The sequence below is a fragment of the Callospermophilus lateralis genome, chromosome 2 (genome assembly GCF_048772815.1).
Source record: "Callospermophilus lateralis isolate mCalLat2 chromosome 2, mCalLat2.hap1, whole genome shotgun sequence".
Classification (NCBI taxonomy): domain Eukaryota; kingdom Metazoa; phylum Chordata; class Mammalia; order Rodentia; family Sciuridae; genus Callospermophilus; species Callospermophilus lateralis.
The window spans coordinates 203,490,423-203,501,266 of NC_135306.1; the positions used below are offsets into that span (position 1 = coordinate 203,490,423).

The following is a 10,844-nucleotide window of genomic DNA, read 5'->3' on the forward strand; positions in this document are numbered from 1 at the left end:
ACACACTCATCATCTCTGTTACCAGGGTACTTGAGTTTGAGACTACCTGTGAACCCCCTGGCCGCTGAGTCCTCGCAAACATGACGTGACTGTGAATCCTAGGCCTGACTGACCCTGAAGCTTTGTGCTGCTCCCAGGGTCTTGAGGCTGTGGCTCCCAGCTCTACCTTGGCTGCCTGTGTGAGGGGGTGGCCTGCATGCCTTCCTCCTGCCCAGCCTGCTCATGCTGTCTGAAACCCTGCCCTGGAGTTGGTGAAGAAAGTTCTGAGAGTGGAGACGACTTCCCGTTGGGTCTCCCTCCCCTCAGCTCCTGCTGCGCAGTGCCTCGCTGTGATCTGCTTGGTGTCCTGACATTTTCCATCTCACCTCCCAGGCAGAAAACCTGCTCTTGGATGCAGATATGAACATCAAGATTGCGGACTTTGGCTTCAGCAATGAATTCACCTTTGGGAACAAACTGGATACCTTCTGTGGCAGTCCCCCTTATGCTGCCCCAGAACTCTTCCAGGGCAAAAAATATGATGGACCTGAGGTGGACGTGTGGAGCCTGGGAGTCATCCTCTACACACTGGTCAGCGGATCTCTGCCTTTTGATGGACAGAACCTCAAGGTGGAGTGATGTCAGGCTTAGATCATTTTTGTCACTTCTCATTTCCTCTCAACCTCTGGTCTTATCCCTCACCTCTCCCCTTTTGCAACTGTCTACATTTTCCCCAAGCCAGAACTTCAGAGAAGGGCCTGCTAAGGTAGCCACAGTTCAAAGGAAATTAGTAGCCTTGATTCCCATCTCACAATGGGGTGCATTGTGTGTGTTCACCCTCCAAAGCACTCTGGATGGCAGGCATCTGCCTAGCCAGTCTTCAAGGGTCCTGGATATTAGTGTCTTCCCTGGTCCTTGGGGTGATTTAAGTTTTCTAACCACAGGAGCTACGGGAGCGGGTACTGAGAGGAAAATACCGTATTCCGTTCTACATGTCCACGGACTGTGAAAACCTGCTTAAGAAATTTCTCATTCTTAATCCCAGCAAGAGAGGCACTTTAGAGGTGAGCAGCCTTCAACACCAACTGGCCCAAAGTCCTGGGGGCCCCATGTTGACCTCTAAGCTGAGTTTTTCCCCCTCTGCCCTTGTCCCTTCCCTTTGCTCCACAGCAAATCATGAAAGATCGGTGGATGAATGTGGGACATGAAGACGATGAGCTGAAGCCTTATGTGGAGCCCCTCCCCGACTACAAGGACCCCCGGCGGACAGGTGAGGCTGCTGCTGGGCCAGGAGGTTGGACCTACCTAGAAGTCCAGGCCAGCCTTACCTGTGTGTTCTCCGTGCAGAGTTGATGGTGTCGATGGGTTACACGCGGGAAGAGATCCAGGACTCACTGGTGGGCCAGAGGTACAATGAGGTGATGGCCACCTATCTGCTCCTGGGCTATAAGAGCTCTGAGGTGCGTGTTCCCTACCCCATTCCCTGTCCTGGCCACCCTTGCTCTAGGTAGCACCCCTGCCTTGAACACATGTCCACAGCAGAGGCCTGTTTGCAGGGGGTATGCCCTCTGCCGACTGGCATGAAGCCTTGACTGTGCTCAGGCCTTTCACTGATCTCCCTGGTGAAGGAGTGAGGAAGCTGAGGGGACTGGGCTCAGGGCTGGGCTCCCTACGGATGAGTTGAGCTGGCTATTCTGCATAGATTAAAATGGGACTCGGTCGTCTGATGGGCAGTTCTGTGTTAACCCAGACATCTTTATGTCACTCCATGTCTGGGAGTGTACATCTCGGTTGAGGTGTATGTCTCTGTCTTATGGAAGTTTTAGTCTGTGTGTTGCCTCTTCTCGGTGCTTGCATCTGGGCATATGTTTCCATGTGCGTGTGTGTGTCCTCCTGGCTATGAATCGGAGGCCTTAGGATTAATTCTGCCCATTTGGGTTTGGTTCGTCCTCTTTGAGTGCCCACGTGCACTCAGAGCCTCCCACTCTGCTTTCCCTGAGGCCTGGTGGGCCCCCTCTGGGTTCTCACTTTAATCTGCTTAAGTGGTGTCTGGCAGCACTTGATATGGGCCTGGATTGCTTTCTGGGGGTGGGTGGGCAGGGGACTGGTATCTTGAACCTCATTATGTGTTCTTGTGAGTATTCATGTCTCTGGATGTGTGGACATGTGTATCCCTCTCTGAAGACAGGGTGTCTTTCTGTTGGGAGTGTCTGTTGGCCGTGTGTGTCCCCATCTGTATCAGGGCATGTCTCCAGAGTAGAGGAGAATATGTTTAGGTGTATGTTAGTTTCGTGGGGTGATGTCTCTAGTGAGCCTGCAATGGTTGTGAGGCAGGGCAGGAAGGTATGTGAGAGGGAACTTTGCGCAACTCCTGCCCTCCTTGATACCATGTTTTGTTCTTATAGCTGGAAGGTGACACCATCACCTTAAAACCTCGGCCTTCAGCTGATCTGACCAATAGCAGTGCCCCATCCCCATCCCATAAGGTACAGCGCAGCGTCTCAGCCAACCCCAAGCAGCGGCGCTTCAGTGACCAGGGTATGTACTTTTGAGAATCACAGGTGGGGCCTACCCTTCTCCGCTCAGAGCCATCACTGGTTGTGGTAGCTTTGGAGATAGTTGAGTTTCAGTCCTAGTTCAGCCTCTTCAGGGTAGCACAGCCAAGGGCAGGTCATTAGTTTTCCTCTCCGTCTGTGAAACCCGGACATGCATGGGGTGGGTCTTCAGCGGGCAGTCGCCTGACCTTCTCCATTGCATCTCTGGCCCTCCAGCCGGTCCTGCCATTCCCACCTCTAATTCCTACTCTAAGAAGACTCAGAGTAACAATGCAGAAAATAAGCGGCCTGATGAGGACCGGGAGGCAGGGCGGAAGGCCAGTAGCACCGCCAAAGTGCCTGCCAGCCCCCTGCCGGGCTTGGAGAGGAAGAAGACCACCCCTACCCCCTCCACGGTGAGCCATGGCCCCTACCCAGCCCCAGGTCCTCCTTCCTGCCCTCCACCCTTCCTATGTGGGGCCTGGCCCTCTGACTGCTACAGTTGCTTACTATGCAGGTGTAGGCCCCTGCCTGCCCTTACCCCAGAAGTGCAGAATCCCTTTTTCAAACCTGCAACTGTCTACTTGAAGGGAGGAGGAAGGGAAGCCTGTCCGTCCCCTGGGGGAGAGCCTGGCTAGAGAATACTTGGCTTCCTATGAGACCACTCTTGCCCTTCATTCCTTACAGAATAGCGTCCTCTCCACCAGCACAAACCGAAGCAGGAATTCCCCACTTTTGGAGAGGGCCAGCCTCGGCCAGGCCTCCATCCAGAACGGCAAAGACAGGTGAGTGCTGGGCTATCTGCTACGCTCACAGGAGCCGCCTCTCCCAGCGGCTCATGTAGCACCGTCTCCTGCCCCCCCAGAGCACTACCCCTGCTCCCTGGAGTCCCGTTGTGGCTCTGTTTAGTCTGGCCGTCCACCTTCCCCTCCCCTGCTCCACACCATCCCCCCTCCCTGTCCCCCTCTGACTGCTCCTGTTGTTTGCTGAGGGTAGGATTACAATGGTCATCAAGATGGGCTTCTTGCTTCTTAACTGTGGCCAGGCCTGGAGCTACCTTCCTCTAGGTACCTAAGACTTTGTCTTTGGGGCCCCAACGCAGGGCAAAATTAAGAGCTGCCCATCTGAGGGGGACTCCAGCTGTGCTGGTGAGAGCACAGCCCCAGTCTTGACTGTTAGCCTTCCTCAGTGTCTCAGATTCCTGGCTCCACCTCTTCTGAGCTTGAGGAAGGTCTCCCCTTAGGCAATACCTGCTCTTCTGTAGAAGGAACAGCCTTGTTGTTAAAGTTCCTAGGACACCGATGCAGCCAGAGGCAGTGGGCTCCCCTTGACTTTCCCTCTTCCCAGGCTCAGCCTTACCTTGTTGCTTCCTCACCCTGCCCTCCACTTCCCATCTTGTCACCCTCAGCTCTGATTTGCCTCTCACTGCTGCCCACCAGGCCTGAACTGCATCCTGCCGATGCTCCTAGCTCTGGCCCTGTCCTTGCTTCCTAACCCAGGCTTCTACCTCACCCACCCCTAACCCGGGCCTCTCCGCTGCTTTTGTCTCCTAGCCTAACCATGCCAGGGTCCCGGGCCTCCACGGCTTCTGCTTCTGCCGCAGTCTCTGCGGCCCGGCCCCGCCAGCACCAGAAATCCATGTCGGCCTCCGTGCACCCCAACAAGGCCTCTGGGCTGCCCCCCACGGAGAATAACTGTGAGGTGCCGCGGCCCAGGCAAGTGTGCTGGGGCAGCTGGTGCACCTGCTGCCCTCAGCCTGCCCTCCCCCTTAACCCCAGCCATCTCTTCTTCCCACCTAGGCGACCTGCTCTGTTCTTATCCTCTTAAACACTAGAAATGGCTCTGTCCCCTGAGGCCAGGAAGTGGAGGGCACAAAAAAATACCATTAATGTCCCTCTTTTCCTCTAGTCTTCCCTCTCAGAACAGGTATGCAGGAAGCTGTTCAAAACTCCAAAGGGAAGCCTTTTCTGTTCTGAACCTTCCTGGATTTCCTTAGGGACCCCTCAGTCCTTGAGAGTTGGTTCCCAATGTCCCCTCGAGGGTCCAAGGAGCCAGTTGTGTCCATTCTGTACTGCTCTCACAACATAGGTCCTTCCTTGTCTCCCTTCCTTCCTTCCCAAATCATCTCCACCTCCACAAGACTCCTCCTCACTGCTGTCTTCAGTGGTCACACCCTTCCTTCTGTGTCCTCTGTGATGGCTGCCTCTGCCCTAGCATTCCCCCTCCCTGTCCCCACCGCAGGATATTCCAGGTGCTCGGGGGTGTATGGCTTCTTTGTACCTGACATGTTCCCTCGGCCCCGCCTTTTTTCCTACAGCACAGCCCCCCAGCGTGTCCCTGTCGCCTCCCCCTCCGCTCACAACATCAGCAGCAGTGGTGGAGCCCCAGACCGAACTAATTTCCCCCGGGGTGTGTCCAGTCGAAGCACCTTCCATGCTGGGCAACTCCGACAGGTGCGGGACCAGCAGAATTTGCCCTACGGTGTGACCCCAGCCTCTCCCTCTGGCCACAGCCAGGGCCGGCGGGGGGCCTCCGGGAGCATCTTCAGCAAGTTCACCTCCAAGTTTGTCCGCAGGTGAGCAGGGAGCTTAGTGTGGCAGAGAGGCTGGGGCCAGGCCTTGCCCTGGGAGGCGGGTAGAAATGCCAGAACTGGGATTGGGTCCTAAGGGTTAGAAGAGGCCTCAGGAAGCCTAAAAAATTGGGTCATTGTCAACACTTTATGTGTCCAGACCCATCCTCTTAGGCCTCTCCCCAGTTCCTCTCAGGCACCCCTCATTCTGTGGCCCCAAGCAGATGGGCAATACCGCCTCCTCTCTAGGGGAGTGTGAACTCAGATGCTAAAATAAAAGCCCCCCCTCTTCTCTCCTGGGTTCCCATGGAAACTTATATTTGGTGACGCAGCTGCAAAGTCATGAGGCATGAGCCAGGCTGAGCTGACAAGGAAATTTTTTCCTGGTCTCTTAACTTGCCCCCTTGACCTTCTTTCCTCCACCAGTTGGTGGTATCTGGCTGCTGCCATTTCTCTCTGGGGTTCCCAGAGTGAAGCCCACAGTGCAATAGCTGGCAAAGGCCTACGGTGGCCTCTCTACAGCCTTGGCTCCGACAGCTGCCCACCGTGGGTCCAGCTTACACCCAAGCCCTGAGATGGTCAGGGGTATCCAGCCTCTTGGGAAGTTCTCTGACCCGTTCTCCTCCCCCGCCTTGGAGTTATAGCTCAGGAAGCAATGGGGGCTTTTGGAGAGTGGGCCTGCCCGCCCTGTCTCCCGCATCACTCAATCACTCCATGGGGCTGGAGTAGTCGAAGATACTGCCCTGCCCAAGCCGCAGGGTACAGGTGTAAGGACTGCAGAGGGTGGGAGCAGACCTGATAACCAGGATTCTAGTCTCGCTGAGCGGCTCTTCCAAAACTGGGGTGACCTTTGCACCTGGGAAGCCCACTCCCCACCTGCTTATCCACATACCGTCTTGTTGGTTTTTTTTTTTTTTTTTTATTTCTTTTTTTATTTTGTCTTTTTTTGTTTGTTTTTTTAGAAATCTGTCTTTCAGGTTTGCCAGAAGGTAGGCGTTGAGCCCACTGTGTGTGTGTGTGTGTATGTGTGTATGTGTCCTGTGTCTGTCCTGCTCCATCACTAACCCCCCCTCTAGCTCTTGATTCCTCTCCATCTGCTCACCTGCTCTGTGTGGCCTTCCTCTCTGCCATCTTAAAGGGATGAAGACTGCTCTGACTAGGCCTCAGCCTCAGTCCACCTTCCCTGCCCCCTTCAGACAGGCAGGGCTCAGAACATAGGGCCCCTCCGAGGCGACTTTGAACCCCCAAGGCAAATGGCTTTGAAAGTAAGGGGTCTTCCTTGGGCCACAGGTATACCTTTCCTCAAGCAAGAGACCTTTTCAGGGATTCTCCCTTTAAGATTGTCTCCTTACCCACCCCAGGTTTTGGTCACAAGCATTGGGTTCCTTCTCTGGCCCTTCCCCTTGTTGTGTGCATGCGCTATGAGGAGGCTCCACTGGGGTAAAAATGCATCTGGGATGGCATCTCTTGGAATCTCTTGGATTTGCTGAACTTCAGGGCTGTGACTTCTTCCTCCCTGGCCTATCTGATGGCAAGATTTTTGAGGTACTATAGGGACATTGGGGTCCCTAGGCTAAAGTCTGACTCCTCCAGGCCCAGGGAGCCTTTGCCTCATGAATGGGGCGCAGCACCCCCTTCTGGCAGCTCCTGCAGAACCAGCCTAGCCCACCCTGCTTGGCATACTGCCTCCCGCAGCGTTTGATGAGTCAAGCCTCCTCTCCTCTGGGCTGCTTCCTCCACATGTGTCCTGTGCCTGCCAAAGAGGCAGGAGCAAACAATCTCTGACAGGGGCCATTCTGCCTCCAATCCCTGACAGAACATCAGGAGAACCTCACTTGTGGCCAGGATCCTGGCTCTTTGAGTCCTGGCCTAACGTCCTCTCTGTGGCCCTGGGTGAGCCAGATACCAAGCTGCAGACCAAAGACCAGGTGGGACCCTGGGTCACCTGGTAGGCATATTGGTATCTCAGCTGAGGGAGAAACAGGCCAGATGGGGTTCTCAGGACTTCCCTATTCCCTGTCCACCCCCCCTCCTGCCCAGCTCACTGCATGGCTGGCTGGGTCTGCACTGCAGGGGCCTGAGGAGAGCAGCTAGGGCTCCTTCCTGTCACAGCTGGGCCTTGCTCAAAGTGCGCTTGTTGGCCTCCATGTGTCTTTGTCTTTGTGTCCCTTTTACATGTGCTGCTGCTGCTCTCCCTCCTCAGCCTTTCCTCCTTCCTGCCTTCTTCTGCTCTCCCGTTTCCCAGCTTCAGGCACCCATCTTTCAGACAGGAGCTGGAGAAGCCGCTCAGCGGGGCCAGACCTCTTCCCCACCCACCCAGGTGTCTTCCTGACCTCTAGCCCCCCTCCTGTGTGAGCAGCCGGCCTGGCAGGCCAACCATAGGGGAGTTTCAAGTGCATGGAGCAGTGGCCTTTCCCATCAGCCACAGCAGCTGCCACACAGTTTGGTCTTGGCACTTTGAGCCTCTGAGAGAGGCTTCTGAATACTCCCAGCTCCTTCCTCCACGAAGACTTTGATCTGAGACCCTGGTATATTGGTATAAAGGACCAGCTCCCAGCCCGCTACCCCAGTAGAGCATGAACCAGGCAGTGGACCCAGGATTAGCGGCTCCTGCTGGGCTGGGCAGCCACACCTCCTCCCCCAGCAGAAGCACCTCCTAGCACACATCTCTGGGAGTGTGGGGAGGGACAGGCCCCATGTGCTGGGCTCCTTGTTGGTAAGGGACAGTTGAGCTGCCAGTATGAGGTACTGCAGAGCCATGTTGGCCTGCAAGTGACGGGCAAGTGGCCTTTGGGCTTGGTCCTGTCCACCCACTGGTGGCACCTCCCCAGACCCACTCTCATCTGGGTCTGTGGCGGCGGAAGGAGCGAGAGATCCCAGCACTAAACTCTCCCTCGCTCTGTTTTTTGAGGAACCTGAATGAACCTGAAAGCAAAGACCGGGTGGAGACGCTCAGGTGAGAGGGCCGGAGCCAGCACTGGCCCTGCCCAGGCCACCGGGCTTGCCACAAGCCGCCTGCTCCTCTCTTCCTTCTGCCTCTTGGCCCTTTCTCCGGTGGTTCTGCCCTGTCCGCACCCTCTTGTGGGCCTCCCTTTCCTCACAGAATTTCCCTTTCCCAGGCGCACTTGCCATAGTTCTGGGTCCTTCTCAGATCGTAGTATATTCCAGAAGTCAGAGCCTTGCTTCCGGCGTTTGGGGCTCTAGGTCCCTGCCCCTTGACTGCCTTCGCTGCTGCCTCAGCCTCTCTGGAGGGACAGTCTGTGCCACATTGCCTTGAATGCACTCATTCCTTGCATAGCCCTCCCCTCGTCAAAGAAAAAAACTGTAACCGCATGGAACTGTCACCCCACCCCACCCGCCTGGCTTCTCACCCCCTACCCTCTACCCTGACTGAGGGCCAGAGGACTGCCCCCGCCTCTCACCCCGGGCTGCCCCTGGACCAGAGTGTGACCCTCCCTCTTCCAGCTCGCTGCTCTGTGCTCCCTCCCGCTCTCCTCCCTAGTCTCAGGGTCTGTCTGCCAGGGTGGCTCTCCTGTGGGTGGGTTGCCTCAGCCCCCAGCTGACACCCGCCTCTGCCCTCTTCGCAGACCCCACGTGGTAGGCAGTGGAGGCAATGACAAAGAGAAGGAAGAATTCCGGGAGGCTAAGCCACGCTCACTGCGCTTCACCTGGAGTATGAAGACCACGAGCTCCATGGAGCCCAACGAGATGATGCGGGAGATCCGCAAGGTGCTGGACGCCAACAGCTGCCAGAGCGAGCTGCACGAGAAGTACATGCTGCTGTGCATGCATGGCACACCAGGCCACGAGAGCTTCGTGCAGTGGGAGATGGAGGTGTGCAAACTGCCGCGGCTGTCTCTCAACGGTGTCCGGTTTAAGCGGATATCAGGCACCTCCATGGCCTTCAAAAACATTGCCTCCAAAATAGCCAATGAGCTGAAGCTTTAACAGGCTGCCAGGAGGGGGGCAGCAGAGGCCTGCCAGCCGGACTTGGCTGCTGGGGCCTGCCCCTGTGCCCCACCTGGGCGAGACTGCAGCAATGGATTGGCGTGTCTCCCCTGCTGGCACTTGTCCCCTCCCTGGCCCTTCTTGGTTTTTTCTTCCATGTTTGTGGGGGATGGGAGATGTTTCTTCCCCATCCCACATTCACCCTGCCCAGAAATCCCTCCTTCCCCTCTCTCCCCACCGGAGGCAGGGAGGGGGAGGGGTGGGGGGGCAGGGCTCCCCCTCGGTACTGCGGTTGCACAGAGTATTTCGCCTAAACCAAGAAATTTTTTATTACCAAAAAGAAAAAAGAAAAAAAAAAAAAAATCCCAGCAGCCACCTTTCCTCCCTGCCCCATTGGGACAGTTGAGACTGGATCTGTGGGGTTTCCCGGGAGGGTGGCTCAGGGCTGGAACACTCTCAGGCAAGAGTGGTGGAGTTCCCTGGCAGGCCCTCCGCCAGGCCCACTTTGGGCTTCTCCCCTCTCCTCCCCTCCTTACCCTCCAAGCGAACCACCAGAGGTGGCCTTCCCCTGCCCTCAGGCCCCTGGGCTGCAGGCCTGGGCAGCTGGGGGCTGGGCGGGGGTGCTGCACAGCCCTGGAGAGGACAGGGCCCCGTGGGCGGGCAGGCGGCAGGGGCCCAAGCCTCCCTCCACACTGTATCCTCTGCCCCCCTCCCCAGAGCTGGGCATTCCTTCCACAAGCTGCTGTGGGGACGTTTGTTCCCCTCCTCAAAAGTCTGTGCCATCTTCTCCTACCCCTCCCAGCAGAAGGAGGGCTGACCCAGGGCTGGGAGAGGGGAGGGGACTGCGGGGCAGATGGGCTCCTCGGCCCCCAGGGGGCCACTTGGGCTGCTCATCTCCCTGACAGGGACGCTGGGCTTCTCCATTCTGGGAGAGTCTTTGTCTGAAAGCACAGCCCCTCGCCATCCCTCCTCCCCACTGCTTCCCCGTCATTGGCATTAATCTGGGCACCAGCTCGATCCACAGCAGTGACTGCCCGCACCACTCTCATCTCGGCCTTGCCTTCTTCTTCCTGACACTGTCGCCCCTCCTCTCAGGAGACTGCCCAGGGCCTCCATGGCCGCCTGGCGGAAGGCTGGATTGGGCGGCAGGGCCCGGAGTGTCTGCCTCCCTGGGGTGGGGACAGATGGGCCAAGCGACCCCCGCTTGCTAACCTCGGCCAGTGTGGGAGTGGGTGGCTGTGGGCGCTTGGCTGGTGGTGGCCACTGCATCCCTTAATTTATTTCTCTGCTGTTTCAGTTCTTGAGAAATGGGGGGAGGGAGTCCGACAGGCTGTCCCTGCCCTCACCTGAGTTGTACATTTTTTTGTGATGGGTTTTATTTTTTATTTTATTATTTTATTATTATTATTTTTTTGATTTATGATGACTCCACCCCTGTTCATCACCCCCACTCCCAGGCCAGGCTCAGCAACACATCAGAGCCCTTGAGTCCCAGGAAGGGGCCTCGCCAACCTCAGCCCTCCTTACCCCTTGCTCCACCATGGCTCCGGCTCAGACCAAGGGCTCCCCCTCCCTCCCCCTGCCCTACGGAACAGCCCGGGTGCTCCTAGGGGGCCGGGAGGGCATGGCTTGGCTCCCAAAGGGGGTGAGGGCCAGGGGCACCCAGGCCAGGTGGCCCCTCCCCACCTAGCCCCTTCCTCCCACCCGGCCCTGCACTTAGTTTCTCCTCTGGATCAAACACGTAATAAAGAGAATGTTTGGAATCTGAGCTGCCTCCTCCAGTTTCTTCTCCCAGCCAGGCAGGGACCTAGTCC

At 56.9% G+C, this 10,844-nt stretch overlaps 1 protein-coding gene across 9 annotated transcripts in view; it reads left to right on the forward strand.

Annotated features, from left to right (window-relative positions):
- Window positions 1-10,798, forward strand: part of Mark2 (microtubule affinity regulating kinase 2) — a 62,539-nt gene extending 51,741 nt beyond the window's left edge. For 4 of the 9 annotated variants that reach the window (XM_076847428.2, XM_076847422.2, XM_076847423.2 and 1 more), the window contains 12 exons: window positions 373-609; window positions 924-1,043; window positions 1,150-1,249; window positions 1,327-1,439; window positions 2,385-2,517; window positions 2,751-2,929; window positions 3,201-3,298; window positions 4,067-4,228; window positions 4,831-5,088; window positions 6,045-6,071; window positions 7,994-8,038; window positions 8,670-10,798. In XM_076847428.2, the coding sequence (XP_076703543.1) occupies window positions 373-609; window positions 924-1,043; window positions 1,150-1,249; window positions 1,327-1,439; window positions 2,385-2,517; window positions 2,751-2,929; window positions 3,201-3,298; window positions 4,067-4,228; window positions 4,831-5,088; window positions 6,045-6,071; window positions 7,994-8,038; window positions 8,670-9,030 (1,833 nt within the window). In that variant the 3' untranslated portion in view covers window positions 9,031-10,798. The remainder of the gene's footprint in view (window positions 1-372; window positions 610-923; window positions 1,044-1,149; window positions 1,250-1,326; window positions 1,440-2,384; window positions 2,518-2,750; window positions 2,930-3,200; window positions 3,299-4,066; window positions 4,229-4,830; window positions 5,089-6,044; window positions 6,072-7,993; window positions 8,039-8,669) is intronic. The other 5 variants (XM_076847425.2, XM_076847424.2, XM_076847429.2 and 2 more) reach the window with 5 other exon arrangements.
- Window positions 10,799-10,844: the final 46 nt, after the last annotated feature.